We start from the raw sequence: 16,108 nt of genomic DNA on the forward strand, positions 1-16,108 counted from the left end.
GCGGTGTGGGCCCCTGGCCCCAGCCGAGGTTGTCCCCAGGCCCCTGGACTCAGGCTGGGCGGTGCGGGCCCCTGGCCCCAGCCAAGATTGTCCCCTGGCCCCTGGACTCAGGCGGGGCGGTGTGGGCCACTAGGCGCAGCCACAGGGACCCTGCCGCCCATCACACTCTCCCCTTCCTGCACAGTGTTCATCTGCAGCTTCATGGTGGCTGCCCCCATCTTCGGCTACCTGGGTGACCGCTTCAACAGGAAAGTGATCCTCAGCTGTGGCATCTTCTTCTGGTCTGCAGTCACCTTCTCCAGCTCCTTCATCCCCCAGCAGGTGAGGCCTGTCGGGCTTCCTCCCCGCACAGCCCTCCGCACATCCTGTTCCCTCCAGTGCCGGCTACTCTCACTGACCTGTCTTCGTCCACCCTGGGGTTCCATCCTCTTTGCTCGAGCCCCAGACGGCGTCTTCCAAGTGCAGTGGGATGAGGGGTCTCGGGTACTTTTATAAGCTGGCCCTGCAGACAGGGAGGGCCTTCCCCTGTGCTGACCAGAGCTGGGGGGACTTGCAGCCCTGTGTGGCCTCCTCTTTCCGAGCTGCCTCTGATTTGGGGAGGAACAGCAGAACCAGTCCAGTCTAGGAGTCAGGGCCCTCTGGTTCTAGTCCTAGCTCTGCCATCATCTTGCTGTGTGACCCCAGGTGAGTCACTATGCCTCTCTGCGCCTTGCACAGTTTGCTCTTTTCTGGTGGGTTTTTTTTTTTTTTTTTTTTTTTTTTTAAGTAAACTCTGTGCCTAACGTGGGGCTTGAACTCATGACCCCGAGGTCAGGAGATGTGTGTTCTATTGACTGAGCCAGCCAGGCACCCCGTACACAGTTTGCTCTTTGTGCAATAACCAGCGAACTGCTCGGGTCAGAGTCCGAGGGTGGCAAGCATCACCTCGACTTAAGGAAGGTGTTTCTCCCTCGGCTCCCACAGTTCTGGGTCTGAATGTCCCGACTCTGTTTTCCGCTCAGTCTTGTGATCTGGAGAGCCTCAGCTTCTGCATCTGTGAAACGGAAAGAATTCTTCTCAGCCTGAAGTTTCCTTGTGCCCAGACCCTGGAACACGGCAGATTGAACAAATCATAGTTTCTGTTCTTTCTTCCGCAAGGGAGACCTGTTGCTTTGAGAGGTAGTGAGTTCCCATCACTAGGAGTGTTCAAGCTGAGGAAGGATGATCTCGTGGTGGTTGCTGTGGAGGGAGACAGAGGAGGAAGAAGACCAGGATCTGTCTTCAAGCACTTTCAGCCTTGGGCATAAAGGAGAAGACCCTGTGCCTGTCCTTGGGGGCACCCAGGCTGGGCATGGGAAGACGGGACGGGAGTCCCCATGCTCACAGCCTTCACGATGTACAAAGTGCTGAGAGTCCTCGCTGAAGAGACAGTAGTCTCTTCAAATCTATGGAGGCAGGGAAGGCTTCCTGGAGGAGGTGACATTTGCGCTGGGAAGGCAGGACAGGGAGGTGAGGCCTTTTGGTGGGTGGGATAGGCAGAGGGAGCAAACCCACGGAAGCAGTAATGGGTCCCCAAATGGGGAGAGTGTTTTGGCCCGAAAGGAAAGCAGGGACCAGGTCACGGAGAGCCTCGAATGCCAGGTTGGAGGGTCTGGTCTTCCTCCTGAGGGCAGGGGTGAGTCAGAGTGACACGGAGCAGGGAGAGGCTGGAGGCAGGGGGAGAGGAACCAGCAGGTTTGGGTACAGCCTCACGGAGGAGGATCAGGCCTGGGTGGGCTTCAGGCCACAGTCAAAAATGGGGCCCGGACCAGACGCCTCTGGGGCCCTCTGGGCCTCGCCCTCCCACTGGCCAGGCCCCTGGCCCTCTGACCCTGGGTGCCACTTCCAGAACGGAGCTGCAAGCCCAGGACCGTGATGCCAGCGGCTCTGGGGGTGCGGGCGGGCCGGTGGAGGCAGAAAGACGATCCCCCGCCCCGCCCCCTCCCGTTAGTCTGTGGACTCCCTGCACTCACAGTCCCAGCTCCGCGCGCGTTCTCCTTGGGCCTCGGCAGTGTGATTCTGAAGCTGATTTGGCAGAGGAAATGCCCAGCAACAGCCAAGAACACGGGGGAAATGCCCGTGGAAGGGGCTCGCCCTGTGGGTCCTCACGGAGCGCCGTTCTAACCCGACGGTGGGCTGACCGTGAAGCCCTTCCGCGGGGGCCCAACACAGGTTCGCCACAGGCGGCTCTAGCAGCTTTGCCTGTCCGTCTGGATGAAAGATAAACCGTAGTCCAAAACCAGTTCCAGACACGTGAAAGTGAAGTAAAAAGCGAAGTATAAGAATCTAGAACTGTAAATCCGCAAGAAAAAAGCCAAATAACCCGGCAGGAAAGTGGGCAAAGGGTGGTGAACCCAGCAAGTGCAGGAGGAGATGGTGCTCGACTCCAGCCGCTGGGGAAAGTCAAACCGAAGCCACGACAGGTGCCATTTCACACCCATCAGATGGGCCACAGTTAGGAGGGCTGCCGATTCAAGTGTTATCAAAGGCAGTGACTTGGCCGCGGGGCCTCTTTGGAGAGCAAAGCGCCAGGATTCCGCAGAAGCCTCGGTGCGTGCGCCCCAGCCGCCCCCCGCGAGGTGCGCTCCCCAGAGAGGATGTGGGGACCTGTGATGTGGACCTGGCCCCTCCGTCCCACGGACAGGGCGCACGCGTGCCACGGCGTTCGTGATGGTCTCGTGGCAGAAGAGGGGGCATGCGCAGAAGAAACAGGTGCGTTCCTGCTGTGAGACTCTCGGCAGCCGGGGCATGAACTGCATCTACATCGAGCAGCATAAATGGGCTTCGGGAACACGTGAATGAGGGCAAAGCAAGGTGTGGGGCAGAGGGCACAGAATGGTCCCTTTGGGGTGCATGTTTTGAAAGCATGCGGGGGACACAGTGCTGCTCGTTGTGAGGCCACGGCGTAAGGCACGCACCATGTAGCGGGCTCCTGGGGGAGGCGTGGGACTGTCCACGCGCTCTCATACCAAGGAGAACGAGGAAATTTCTAAGACCTAGCAAACGATGCATTAAGGAATATTGTCATCATTTGGGGAGGGGGCAGGCCTTCCTGAGCAAGATGTGCAATCCAGAGGCCATCAGGGGAAAATCACCAGGCTGGACAGCATCGGATCAGACAGACCCCACGAACAAAGCGGAAGGGAAGGTGACGAACGGCGCTCGTCACATATGTCATAAAGGGTCAATACCCACGATACCTAAAAAGCTCATAGAAATCAAGATAAGACAGCCAGCCAACAGCAAAGTAGGCAAAGGCAGTGGGCAGCTGAGCCCCAGAGAGAGGGGCTGAGGTGAGGAGGTGGGGGTCACAGAGACGGTGCGAGGCGCAGGGCTGGATGGGCAGTCCGGCCATGCAGGGGGCGGGCCTAGATGGAGATGAGCAGATGGAGAGAGGGAAGCGGGAGACCTGGAGGAGGGCAGCATGTGGGCGAAGCTGGCTGGATGGGTGGTCAGGGTGGGGCCGGGGAAAGATGACCAGGCTGGGTTCTCAGGCCCTGGGCAGCTGTGGGGACGGAGGGGCCGGGTCCACATCATAGGGGGAGGACCCTTGGCAGCTAGAACAGCCTCACCCTTCCCGGCTCAGCTGGGCTTCGCTCTTTGATGTGTGTGTGGGGGTGGGGGTCGCAGAGCCCACCAGCTGCCCTGCCCGCTCCTCACGCACACAGGGCCCCCCGTGCTGCCAGGGTCAGCCCGGCTGCCCTGCCTGGGGGCGGGGGCAGGGGGTGGGACGTGCGGCTCCCGAGGTGGGGCCAGAGCCCGGGGAGGAGGTCTTGCCCTTGGGGGGAGGCAGTGGGGACACCGAGGGGTCTGTCTGGGCCACGCCTGCAGCTGTCCACCTGTGGGAATCCCGGCCAGATCCGCCGAGGCCCGGGGTCAGTCCCTGCCGGGCCGCGGGGGCTGGGCAGCGGCGTGGGGGCCGAGGGTGAGCCCTGCATTGTCTGCCCATCCCGCAGCACTTCTGGCTGTTGGTCCTGTCCCGGGGCCTGGTGGGCATTGGCGAGGCCAGCTACTCCACCATCGCGCCCACCATCATAGGCGACCTCTTCACCAAGAACACGCGCACGCTCATGCTCTCGGTCTTCTACTTCGCCATCCCGCTGGGCAGGTGAGGCTCCCCCCGGCTCCCCGCAGATGTCCCACCACCGCCTCTCCCTGAGGTTGGCGCTCTGCGGCCCAAACGCGCGGTGGCCAGCAGGGGGGTGGCGGGGGTGGCCTGCCTCCCACCCTGGTGAGCAGCCCCTGCGCGCGGCCTGACTCCCTGCGCCGTGTCCTCGGCAGCGGCCTGGGCTACATCACGGGCTCCAGCATCAAGCAGGCGGCCGGAGACTGGCACTGGGCCCTGCGGGTAAGGACACCCCCGACCAGCCCTCGCCCAGGGTCCCCCAGAGACTCAGAGCCTCAGCCTCCAGGCCTCTACCCCCGAGATCGGTGTACTGGGGGCGCTGGGGAGCCAGACCCGGTCGTCCTGCGGCCTCAGGGGCCTGGTCAGACAGGACGAGGGATGCCCTCCCGCTGTCAGGACGGTCCAGGTCTGCAGTGGTGCATCCTGTTCCAGCCCGGGCCTGTGCTAGGGGGAGGCCGAGACGCGGCCTCTGCGTGGGGACCCCCGGGGTCTGGAGCCCCTTCCTGTCCTGAGGGAGGGTTCAGGCGAGCCTGCCAAGGCCCCAGGACAGTGCAATCAGAGGAAACAGAGGTCCCCAGGCTCGCGGAGGAGCGGAAGCTTAAGACAAAGTGTTTTTTCCTCAAAAGCAGGAAGGAAGCAGCCTCCGTGGAATTTCTTGATGAGGCACATGGAGAGGAACTCCCCCGCCCATGGGCTCGCAGACCTCTTGGGGGCGGGGGGCGGGGGACGGGCCTCCCTGCTCTCCAGCGGGGGTGGGGGTGGGCTGGTGTCTCGGAAGCTCTGTTCCCGACCTCGGGCTGCACTCGGGACACCACGTGGGCCCCTCCCAAGCCATGACCTACCTGATCATCAGCGGGAAGCTCCGTGCCCGCCAGGCCCCCCCCGCAGGCCCCCTCCTCATCATGGTTCCAGAGTCGGTCCCTCTGCGTGTCTGTCTGTCTTTCCAGCCATCTTTCTGGTTTTCCACCTATTAACTCATCCAGCAGTCTGTTGGGCCTTCGTCTGTCTGCCCCCTCCTCCATCCATCGTTCACTCCCCTCCCATCCCGCCCCCTGCTCTGGACGGCCCGTCAGGAGCTCCTGGCGGCTCAGCCCCGACGGGGCCTGGGGTCCTACCTTGTGCTCCTGCCCCACCAGGTGTCCCCCATCATGGGCATGATCACAGGCACGCTCATCCTCATCCTGGTCCCGGCCACCAAGAGAGGCCACGCCGACCAGCTCGGGGGGCAGCTCAAGGTGCACACGTCATGGCTCCGCGACATGAAGGCCCTGATCCGCAAGTGGGTGCTGCCGGGAGGGGTCTGGCGGGAACGGGAACGGGGCCGGGGCGGGGGGCGGCCCTGGGTGCTGAGAGTGGCGCTTGGGCCCTGGTGGGTATTAACTCCCGCAGCCCGAGCCCGAGGGGGCGGGCAGGGCGGCCCCGGGGGCCCCGCTCAGTGTCGCTGCCCTGGCCTCTCCTCAGCCGCAGCTACGTCTTCTCCTCCCTGGCCACGTCGGCCGTGTCCTTCGCCACAGGGGCCCTGGGCATGTGGATCCCGTTGTACCTGCACCGCGCTCAGGTCGTGCAGAAGGTGGCGGAGACGTGCAGCAACCCGCCGTGTGGGGCCAAGGACAGGTGGGGCCGGGCTGGGGGCCGGGGTGGCGAGGGGTGCCGTGCGGGAGTGCCGCCCTCCGCCCAGCCTGACCCCGCGCCGAGCCGTGCCCCCTGCCTCTGTCCCCACAGCCTCATCTTCGGGGCCATCACCTGCTTCACTGGCTTTCTGGGTGTGGCCACGGGGGCAGGAGCCACACGCTGCTGCCGCCTGCGGACCCAGCGGGCCGACCCGCTGGTGTGTGCTGTGGGCATGCTGGGCTCTGCCATCTTCATCTGCCTCATTTTCGTGGCTGCCAAGAGTAGCATCGTGGGTGCCTATGTGAGTGCAGTGGGGGGTGCACGGGTGGGGTGGGGGTCGGCCTCTGGCGGAGGACGTGCAGTCTGGCTCCTGTGCGCTGCCCACCCGTCCGCACTCTGTCCAGGGCCTCTCCAGGGCCCTGGGCGTCCTTCCGGGCCACCGGCACACCTTCAAGTCCCCCGTATCCTGCGAATTCCTGTGAGCCTGCGTGCTCGGCGCTGCAGACCCCGGGGCGGGGTGGGAGGCTTGGGGGGCTCCCTGCCAACAGCCAGGCGAGGGCTGCGATGTCTGTTCTGGTCTCTCCCGGACAGATCTGCATCTTTGTTGGGGAGACACTGCTCTTTTCTAACTGGGCCATCACCGCGGACATCCTCATGGTGAGGCGGCCGACCCAGGCTTCTGGGCCCCGGGGGCAGCCTTGGAGAGGGTGGTGAAGGGGCGGGAGGCTGGCAGGGCCTGTGGAGGGTGGACAGCAGGCCGGACAAGCTGGGGCAGCCGGCCTGGAGGCAGAAGCCTGGGCAAGCAGAGGGCCGGGATGGGACTGGGGGGGGAGAGGGCTGTCCGCAGGCTCCGCGTGGCCAGGAGGCTGGCAGTGCCAGGCTGGCCTGAGGGGGTGCTGCTGGCTAGCTCCTCCCCCGGTCTGAGCTCCCGGCGCCCCGTCCTCCCAGCCCAGCCCGGGGCCCAGGCGCGCCTGCCCGAGCGCCCGCGGCCGGGCCGGGCGGACAGAGGCCGTGTTCACGGGGCCAACAATGGGTGCCAGACCAGCCAGCCAGGGACAAAGGGCCGTCTGAGCAGTGGCAGGGGGTGTGGCCCCAATAACTTGCAGCAGGCAGTCTGAGGGGCGGGGTGCCTGCAGCTCCCGTCCTTGGGGGCCCTCCCGGTCAGGGCCAGGAGGGGCTGGGAGAAGGGAGCGTGGGGCCTGCGGTGGGGAGCGTGTCTGGGAGCCGCCAGGGCGGCAGGGCGGCGGGGGGAAGTGTCCCTTGGGGCTTGGGGCCACATATGGGACGGCCCAGGAGATCAGAGTCGGCCTGGCGCTGGGGGTCCTGCCGGCTCTCTTCCAGGAAGCCTGCCCGGCTTCACCTGAGCTCCCCTGCACGTCTGCTTCACTGGGGGCCAGGCTTCCATCCGTGGGAGGAGGTGGGGGGTCTGACTCAGACCCCTCCTCACGGGGAGCCAGGCCGGTGGTGGGGGGTGAGAGTGAAGGAGGGAGTGAGTCTGTGGCGCCGGGCGGGACCCCCGTGCCTGCCTCTGGGGTCCCAGGGAAATCATGTCCCATTTTATTAAGTGTCACAGCCCCATGACTAATCACTGCTGGAAATGGGCCACGCCATCCCATCGGACCAGCCGCCCTTCCCCCAGCCCTGGAATGAGGGGCCCTGTGGCCGGCCACCCACCCCGCTGCTCTGAGGCTTCGGAGGGCCTGCCTGGCCTGGGAGGCTCCCGGCTCTGGGGCCTGGGGGCACCCGGGGGTCGGAGTGGAGGCCATCCAGGCAGGCCAGCCTAGGCCCCGCCGTGTCCTTGTGGACGGGGACCGGCGTGGTCTTCAGCTTGCGGGCTCTGGTCCCAGCGCTGCCACAGTCCACGTGTCATCTGTGTGCCGGGCCTCCGTTTCCTGCGACCCCTGCATGGGGTCCCCGCCACAAGCCCAGGGCAGAGCCTCAAGCAGCCAGGGTGGGGAGGCCCCGGGAAGTCCGGGGTGTGGGACCCTAGGAGTGCGGTGACCCCAGAGATGAGGCCGCTGGTTGTGGCCCCTGGGCTCTGACCCGCTGCCTCTTGCACAGTACGTGGTCATCCCCACGAGACGAGCCACGGCCGTCGCCCTGCAGAGCTTCACCTCCCACCTGCTGGGGGACGCCGGGAGCCCCTACCTCATCGGCTTTGTGAGTAGCAGGCACGGCCAGGTGGGGGCGGCTTTGGGAGGCGCCCCCTGACACGCTCCCACCCCCACAGATCTCGGACCTGATCCGCCAGAGCACCAAGGACTCTCCGCTCTGGGAGTTCCTGAGCCTGGGCTACGCGCTCATGCTCTGCCCCTTCGTGGTGGTCCTGGGCGGCATGTTCTTCCTGGCCACGGCCCTCTTCTTCCTCGGCGACCGCGCCAAGGCTGAGCAGCAGTGAGTGGGCCGGGGCGGGCCTGCTGGCGGGGTGGGACACCTGGTGGCGGGGGGCGCGCAGCGTCCCCTGGCCGCCCAGCCTGCGGGAGGGGCCGCCGCGGTCGCCTGCAGACGCGCGCACACGGGGCATGGGCTTCAGGGCAGGAGCTGCGCGGTGCCCGGCACCCTCCTCTGGTTTTCTGACTTCTTTCTTCTCTCCTCTTCACTCCTGTCTCTCCTCTCCCCACCCCTGGGCTCTCCCACCTTCCCCTGGGGCTGACGAGGTCCCTGCCCGGCACGTCCGGCCAGCCGGCCCCCGAGATGCGATGTGCCAGAGCAGTGCCCGGGCCCGGCCGCCGCTGATCCGCCACCTTGACCCCCGCCCGTCTCTCCCCCAGGGTGAACCAGCTGGCGATGCCGCCCGCATCCATCAAAGTCTGAGGCCGTGAGTGCAGGCGGCGGGCGCAGCAGCTCCTGGCGGGAGGGGAGGGGTCAGGGCTGCACCTTGTGGGGGTCCCGGGGAATGTTCTGGAAGCGGGAGCAGCTTCTGGGGCACCTCCTACCAAACCTAGGCTTGGCCCCCTTCCTCTTGAAGTGGCCCGCGTTGGCTTGCTGGGTCACGGGGGCGGGCAGGCTCCCCCTTCCTTCCTCAGAAGGGCTGGGGGCAGGGGTCAGGGCTGGGACTGGCAGGAACCCCTACCCCATCCGGGACTCTGTCCTGCCGAGCTCTCCAAGAAGCGCGCCAGGCCCTGAAGCTGACCTTCCTCTGGGCCTGGCCTCCAGGGGCCGCACTTCCCAGCAGCGCAGGATCCAAGGTCACCACCCCCTCATCCCCTGGATGCAGAGAAGGCAGGCCTGTTTCTTCACACGGCAGGAGGACGATGGGGGGTGTGGGTCCGGGCTGGCTCCTCTCAAAGCCCCCGTGACCTGGCCCCTCTTTCTAGGTGCCTCTGGGACAGCGAAGAGCCCTCACGGTCACCCTGCTTGGGAGGCGTGCCATGGCACCCCGGCCCCGCTGGGCCGCCTCGGAGCTTTCTGTGGGACCCGAGGCTGGCCACCCACCCTCTCTGGTCTGTGGCTGTGGAGTGGCCATGGCTCCGAGAGACCGGGTCCCCAACGAGCACGGAAGGCTGTGTGTGGGGGAGCCGTGTGGCTGGACAGACTCCCAGCCCCAGGGCCGGGCTGCAGACCCCCCGGGGCCCGGGACGAAGACAGCCCCCACCAGGCATGTGGGGAGAGCCTGGCCTGTCCCCGCCTTACGGGGTCCCGGGCAGGCCTCTGCCCTCCCCAGCCTGCGGGGCCCGGCGGCTGGACCTCCCCACGTGGCAGCTTTGAAGACACAGGGCTCCCGGACCGCGGAGAGAAGGCGGTCCAGCCTCAGGGCGGCACCTCAGGCTCGGGGACGGACTCAACCGGGCAGAGCCTGGCTGGTCCCCCTCAGAGGACACGGGTCTCGGCTGCCCGGCTGGCTCTATGCCCACAGGGTACCCCCCCCCCGTCGGGCCATCCGCCAGGGGGCTGGCATCTCCGGGGGCGAAGGCCCTGGCGGCATCTCCACCCCACCTATGTCCCCAGGCCCGAGCCCCGTGGCCGCCCGCCTCCCCTCCCCCACCCCTGGCACAGACTCCTGCCCCCCCCCAGACTGGGCCCTTCCAGGGGCAGGACCCAGGGGACTATTCCCAGAACCCGCACGGCAGCTGCCAGGGCTCTGGCTGACGAGGACGTGGCCACCCCACGAGGCTTCCTGCCCCAGGCCAGGGCCGGGGGGTCGAGGCCCACCCCGCACGTGGGCCGCCCACCGTCTGCGCTGCTCCTCTGCCCGCTCCCCGCGCTCCCCGCACGGCGGCTGGAACCCAGGTGGCCGCAGGAGCCCCCGCAAGCCGCCCGGCCCGTGCCGAGCAGCTGGTGCGGCTTCAGCATGTGCGGGCTCCGGGGCACCTACCGGGTGGGACCCCCAGCGACGTTTTCTTGTTGTACAAGAACCAGTCCAAGTGTTGCCTGTTCTTCCTTCCGGAAGCCAAGCCGCTCCTTTATTTTTTAGAGCTGCTGATTGTGAATCTCAGAGTCTTAAGAGAAGCCAAATACATTCCTCTTGTAAATGAAGGAATAAACCTATTTAAACCACGCCGCGCTGGCTCCCAGGGCAGGGCAGCCTGGGGTGGGGACACGAGGGGCCCCGCGGACACGCTCCCGCCGGTGCTGGACGCTGGTACTTCATGCGGCGCAAACCGGGGGGCTCAGGGCTTCCTGGCCTTCTTGAGCGACGCTTTCTTTCTCTTGGCCCCGCTCTGGAGGAGGCTGGGGCTCCTGCTGACCAAAGACAGCCTGGCCTTCTTCCGCGGCAGCGCGGACTGGGGCGACTTGCCAGACACGCCCTTCTCCGGCAGATCCTTCTGAGGCGGCTTCTTGCCGGCAGGTGCCGCGGGGGACCCGGGCGTGGCTCCGTGCCCCTGGGACAGCCTCCGCTTTTTCTTCTGCAGCTTTGGGGTTGTGGCCGGAGTGGCAGGGCCGGTGCTGGTGGTGTCTGAGACCGGCCTCTTGGTGGCAGGTGTCGCCTGGGCCTGGGCCGGACTCCGGGCCTTCCTCTTGTTCCTCCTCTTCTTGCCTGTGCTGGGGGGCTGGTCCCCCCCGGAGGCTGCGGGCTTGGCCTCCTCCTCGGGCGCCGCACCCTCTGACTTGCGCTTCTTGCGCTTCTTGGTCTCTGGCAAAAACCCCTTTTTCTTCCTCTTCGTGCTAATGGGGCTCTGTGTGACGCTGGGGACTTGCTTGGTGTCCTTCTTCTCCGCCTTGGGGCGCCTAGGAGACCGCGTGCCGAGTAAGGAAGTGTGCGGCGGGGAGGGGAGTGACCCCCCTGCGCTCCACGGGACCCCGAGGCACCCACGTCAGAGCGCGTGCAGCACGAGGGCGTCCCCAGCCCCTCCCAGGACCTACTGGACCCCGAGGGCCTTCATGGCCTGCCAGTAGAGGTCGCAGAGGCGGCTAGAACCGCCCGCGCGCTCCCCCGACGGCAGCTTCTGCTGCTGACTCTGCAGCACGCCCAGCACGGCAGTCAGGTCCACGGTCAGCTTCTGCGGGACAGGGGACATGGTGGCTGCAGCAGTGATCAGAGGCGGGGGACACTCCTGGCTCTGGGTCCCCCGTCCTCCCACCCTCGCCGCCTCTCCTGCCTCACCTCGGAGGGAAGAGCCCCTGAGCCGCGGTTGCTCCCGCCGCCCACAGGCACAGGCCCGACTTCTTGCTCCCCACTCAGGCCTCCCTCCGCTCCAAGCTCGCCTTCCCGCTGCGCCTGTCTGCCGCGCACTGAATGGGTTAATTCCGAAACCCACTGGCCTCCAGAACCCCCCTCCTGGCTCTTCTCGGCCTCTCTCTGGGCTGCTCCCTGGGCGTGCCCGTGGCCCACATGGCCTTGGCCCAGACGTCCCCTCCCCGTGGTGCCCTGCATGTGGGCTCCGGCCAGCGTCCTCACGGAGGACCTGCAGGCCTTCCCTCCTGGGCTGGACGGGGTAACCGCCGCGCCAGCTGCCTCACGGCCCACGAGCGCCTCCCTCCATGTGCCCAGCACCCCCGGGCCTAGACACCTGCCTGCCGGGCCCTTCCCAGGGCCCTCCTGTGGGGCGGGCTCACCCTCAACCCTGCCCACGCTCCCCGCTCGCCCACCCGCCTCCTGGCCCGTGTAGGGACGGTCTCCCACCTCCTGATGGATGGTCCTGAAGAGGGTGTTGAGCAGCCCCAAGGAGGACAGCTCTTTCTGCTGCTCCGACTTGGTCTGTGCCTCACCCAGTGTCCGCAGGTTCTAGGGGGAGACACCCGCTCAACACCAAAGCCTCGAGAGAGGGAACACTGCTGGGCGCAGCCCAGACCCAGCCGAGGCCCAGGGCGCCAGAGACCCACTCGGGATGGGAATGTGGGCAGGGACCCCACAGCCCTTACCTCCGTGACCTGCGCCAGGACCTGGCTGACCAGCTCCTCCCACTCAGGGTCCTCGAAGCACAGCCGCAGCTCCCGCGTGGGCAAGGCCTTCTGGAGCAGCATGCAGGCTTGGGCCTGGAGGGCCACGGGGGCCTCAGTGCACAGACCCGGAGCTCGCGGAGCCACAGGCAGCCCCCACGGGCCCCAAGCTCCTGCTCCGGGTCCCACCACCTGTCCTGGCAGCTCTGGGTGCAGCCACCGCCTGGGCCCTCTGCTCAGGCAGGGGCAGTGGGGACAGTGCCCGGCCCACTCACCGGCTCAGTGCCACCCTCCTGCAGCCTCACGAGCCCCCATCCCACCCCCCCAGGCCTGCCCGTCAGCCCGGCCCCAGGGGACAGCCAGGTCCAAGCGTGCATGTTAAGGCGCTCGGGGCTCAGGCCACCCCAGGGGGCGGGTGGTTGGGGGGTGCAAAGCTTCCCCTCCCGACAGTGACTCTGTGCCAACGGCAGGGCCAGGTCAGAAAGGCAGGGGTGGGTCCGCCCTCGCAGGGCACCTCCCGGGCCTCCCAAACACCCGGCCTAAGGCGAGTCATGCGGGTAATTCCCACAGGCCCGGGGCTGGGATCCGGGAAGTCCCTACCTCATGGCGGGGCCGCGCCTGGCCCGTCACGTGCTGGATCACGACGGGGAGCAGGCTCTTACAGAGCACCTACGGAGGGAACGACGGGGCCGTGAGCCGGGCCCCGTGCCGAACGGGGCCCCGGGGAGGACCGGCCCCCACACGCACTGGGTGCCGGGAGAAGAGGCTGAGGAACATCGGGATGGTGAGCGGGCTGTTGCGCCTGGTCAGGAAGGAGATCAGCGCTGAGGAGTAGATCGGGGTCACGAGGCTCAGATCCAAGCAGCCGGAAGCCTGTGCCAGGGTAGAGCGTGCCCGCGTGATGCCGGGCCGAGTGCGGGGCAGGGCCGTCCGCAGGGGGCTGAGAGCCGGGTCCCGGGAGCCGTGGCCTCCACTCCCCCTCCGTGAGCCGGGCAGGTGGTCCCGGCTGCCGAGGCCTCCTGGGCCAGGGCCAGCTCACCTCTGGGCCCTTGGGCCTGGGGCCGGCTTTCTCCTTCTTCTGGGGCTGGCAGGCCGAGGCGGCGGCAACACCGCCCTTCAAAACGCGGAGCAGATAGAGGGCCGCGTTGAAGTGGTACAGGGAGACGGAGGCGTCGGCCTGGCGGCCGGCCTGCTGCACCAGCTGCCCCACCTGCGCGTACAGAGAGCCCACGCCGCGGCCCACATCGTGGCAGCAATGCCGGGAGCGACACAGGTGTCTGTGGGGCCGTGGGCGGAGCGGTCACCACGTGTCCCCCTCGTGGCCCTCCCCGCCGAGCAGAGCCAGCGCCGGGGGGAGCGGGGGGGGGGACACGCGCGTCCGCAGTCCACAGGCAGGGAGACAGGGACTGGCCACGGCGGCAGGGGCAGGCGCCCAGGATGAGCCGGAGGAGAAACCGGCTCCGGGGCTAAGCCTACCCACGGGCAAACCTGACACCCTCCCCTGGCTCGGGGCATCGGGCCCTAAGACTCGGGTCTGCGGTGCTCAGGGCACAAGAACTAGGTCACGCAACCACCTCAACCCCGGCAGGCGGCGGGGACAGCTAGCCGAGCAAGCGCGACCTGGGGCCGGCCAGGAGACAGGTCGGGGGGGCGCCGGGGGGTGCGCAGTCTGTCCCGCTCCACCAGCATCTCCGTGACATTCGCTCGGCCCCTCAAGGCCCCGGGCCACATCCGCGCTCGGGAAGGCAGGTCCGCACCCCCACATCCTCTTTCCTGCGGGGCCCCCTCCCCAACAGCCCACCCACTGCCTGTTCCTAAAGGCAGAGCTGCCCCGGCCAAAGCCCTCGCTGAGAACACCGCTGCGTCTGGTCCCTGAGGCTCTGCTCCGCCCGCGCCTGACCCGTCCCCATGGAGCGACAGCCTTCCGCCCTCGCCCACGGCCTCCAGGCCTGGGGAACGTGACGGCTCCCGGTACCTCGAGACTGGGTCGGGCGCCCCCACGCTCTGCGCTCCTGTCTCCCATCCAGCCCCTGCCACGGCCCCGGTCCCCAGAACCACGTGTCTGGCACGGAGCCTGGGCAGCGGCCTATGCTGGCCGCGACACTCACGTGAAGATGCGCGCTGTCTTGTGCAGGAGGTCCTGCTCTTGCTTGGAGCTGCTGGTGCGCATGCTGCGCCGGATGACGTCCAGCAGGGGCTCCAGGAGCTCCAGGACCAGCGGGTTCTCTGGCTGCTTGGTCACCAGCACCTCGACCAGGTCCAGGACCTGGGGCCGGCACGGGCGGGTCAGCGGGTGCGAGGCGGGGGCGGGGGGCGGGGGACGCCCTGCTGGCGGCTCTCGCGCTCACCCGGATCTGGAAGTCTCGCCGGAGCACCTTCTCCTTCCGCAGCTTGTTCTTCTCGTCCTTCCGGGCCTGGATGCGTAGCTTCTGCTCGGCGAAGAGGCTAGCGAGGCTCTGATCCAGGGCCATCATGGCCTCATCCCCCAGCTCCTCATCGTCGTCGTCCTCCCCGTCCACCGCGCCCTGAGGGACACACACCCGCTGAGCGGCCGGCCGCAGGCTGCAGGCGCAGGGTCTCCCGCCCCCCCGCCCCCGCCACTCACCAGCGCCTTCCCCGCCTGCAGCACGGCCATGAGCTGCTCCCGGAAGCCCTGGTCCACATCCCCGTCCCGGTCCTCCTCATCGCTGTCCTCCTCGTCGCTGTCCTCGTCGCCGGCTGAGTGTCTCTCGTCCTCACTGTCTGAGCTCTTGTCCTGCAGGGTCCCTTCGTGATGCCTCCCGTCACCTGCCCTGTGTCCGCCCGTCCCGCCCTCCCGGCACGCACCTCCCCACTCTCCAGCTGCTTCTCGGAGTCGTCTGTGATCACCACGCTGTCTTCGTCTGGACTCTTGTCGGGGTTCAGCACCTGAACAGATTCCCCAACGGCTGACCCATCTGTTGCCAAAGACCCTCTACCCTCCCCTGACCGGGCCCTGTCCGGTTTTGGCCAAAAGGCCCCCATCTTGGGGAGGAAAACGGAGCCCGGGAGAGAAGGGCACACCCTGCGGGACGGGCGTGCACAGCAGTGCCCAGCGAGGCTCCCATGTGCTCTGCGGCTCACACTGCCCAGGAGGGACCCTGCTGTTGGGCAAGCCCTCTCCTGTTTCCTCACACGCCTCAACTTACGTCCAAGATCAGCTGCAGAGCACGCGGGGTCAGGTGGGCGCAGATGTGGCTGAACACACTCCGGGCCACCTGGCGCATCAGGTGGCTGGGCTGGGCCAGAAGAGCCAGCAGGATCTCCACCAGCACCTCCACCCACGGCGGCTCCTGGGGGGCTGTAGGCGGGAGAGGCTGAGCCCGGGGTCCATGCTGGGCCCGGGGTGTACTCTGCCCACCCGCCCCGGGGGCAGTGACCCACTGGCAGCCTTGGAGCGGGTCCGGCGGGTCTTCTCCCCCAGACTCTTCTTGATGCAGGTCTGGATGTCTCCCAGGAGGTCACAGCTCTCTGCAGGGGACTGTGCGGGGCGAGGACAGGATCAGGGGCTGGCCCCACTCCCAGTCTTGCCGAGCCCCTCCCACCCCAGAGGGAGGACCCCAGGTGCCCACAGCCTTTGTACCCAACAGGCCGCCCGGAGGAGCAGGGAGCCTGGCAAGACTAGATCTCCCCCCACCCTTACCGCAATGTCACTACAAAGGACCGGGATTTGTTAACCGGAGCTAATTGCAAGCTACTTTTGCCCCACTGTGCTGGGTGAGCCCAGACTGCAGCCACCACCCAGGGAGTCGGGGGAGCCTAAGACCGCCTGCGGGATCCCTCACAGTGCAGCACGCAGCTTCCCTGCGTGGCCAGTGTGGCGGAGTGCAGCCGGCCCATCTCTGCCCGGAACCCTTCATCCAGGGGGCCGCACACGCAGCTCACGGCAAGCTGAGAGCCCCGGGGCGGGCAGGTGCTCAGCGCGTCCCACACCCAGCGGCGGCCTGCGGTCATCAGAGGCCAACGCTGGGACTGGAAGGGGCACCGAGGCCCCCGCGTGTGCACCCACATGCA

At 67.2% G+C, this 16,108-nt stretch overlaps 2 protein-coding genes across 2 annotated transcripts in view; one reads left to right on the forward strand and one right to left on the reverse strand.

Moving 5' to 3' along the window:
• The window catches only part of SPNS2 (sphingolipid transporter 2), a 19,090-nt gene extending 8,863 nt beyond the window's left edge, over positions 1 to 10,227 (forward strand). Inside the window, exons 4-14 of the mRNA XM_034989291.1 lie at positions 185 to 321; positions 3,975 to 4,126; positions 4,300 to 4,366; positions 5,281 to 5,423; positions 5,606 to 5,758; positions 5,867 to 6,056; positions 6,347 to 6,412; positions 7,817 to 7,915; positions 7,986 to 8,149; positions 8,527 to 8,573; positions 9,073 to 10,227. Coding sequence (XP_034845182.1) covers positions 185 to 321; positions 3,975 to 4,126; positions 4,300 to 4,366; positions 5,281 to 5,423; positions 5,606 to 5,758; positions 5,867 to 6,056; positions 6,347 to 6,412; positions 7,817 to 7,915; positions 7,986 to 8,149; positions 8,527 to 8,569 — 1,214 coding nt within the window. The 3' untranslated portion in view covers positions 8,570 to 8,573; positions 9,073 to 10,227. The remainder of the gene's footprint in view (positions 1 to 184; positions 322 to 3,974; positions 4,127 to 4,299; positions 4,367 to 5,280; positions 5,424 to 5,605; positions 5,759 to 5,866; positions 6,057 to 6,346; positions 6,413 to 7,816; positions 7,916 to 7,985; positions 8,150 to 8,526; positions 8,574 to 9,072) is intronic.
• Positions 10,123 to 16,108, reverse strand: part of MYBBP1A (MYB binding protein 1a) — a 13,132-nt gene continuing 7,146 nt past the window's right edge. Inside the window, exons 14-26 of the mRNA XM_034989329.1 lie at positions 15,479 to 15,575; positions 15,244 to 15,395; positions 14,903 to 14,983; positions 14,682 to 14,831; positions 14,425 to 14,601; positions 14,185 to 14,342; positions 13,116 to 13,353; positions 12,824 to 12,949; positions 12,677 to 12,745; positions 12,059 to 12,172; positions 11,820 to 11,921; positions 11,060 to 11,196; positions 10,123 to 10,924 (exon numbers count right to left, since the gene is read on the reverse strand). Of these exons, the coding sequence (XP_034845220.1) occupies positions 10,366 to 10,924; positions 11,060 to 11,196; positions 11,820 to 11,921; positions 12,059 to 12,172; positions 12,677 to 12,745; positions 12,824 to 12,949; positions 13,116 to 13,353; positions 14,185 to 14,342; positions 14,425 to 14,601; positions 14,682 to 14,831; positions 14,903 to 14,983; positions 15,244 to 15,395; positions 15,479 to 15,575 (2,160 nt within the window). The 3' untranslated portion in view covers positions 10,123 to 10,365. The remainder of the gene's footprint in view (positions 10,925 to 11,059; positions 11,197 to 11,819; positions 11,922 to 12,058; positions 12,173 to 12,676; positions 12,746 to 12,823; positions 12,950 to 13,115; positions 13,354 to 14,184; positions 14,343 to 14,424; positions 14,602 to 14,681; positions 14,832 to 14,902; positions 14,984 to 15,243; positions 15,396 to 15,478; positions 15,576 to 16,108) is intronic.

The sequence above is a fragment of the Mirounga leonina genome, unplaced genomic scaffold (assembly GCF_011800145.1).
Source record: "Mirounga leonina isolate KUSES-001 unplaced genomic scaffold, KU_Mleo_1.0 Mir_488, whole genome shotgun sequence".
Taxonomy (NCBI): domain Eukaryota; kingdom Metazoa; phylum Chordata; class Mammalia; order Carnivora; family Phocidae; genus Mirounga; species Mirounga leonina.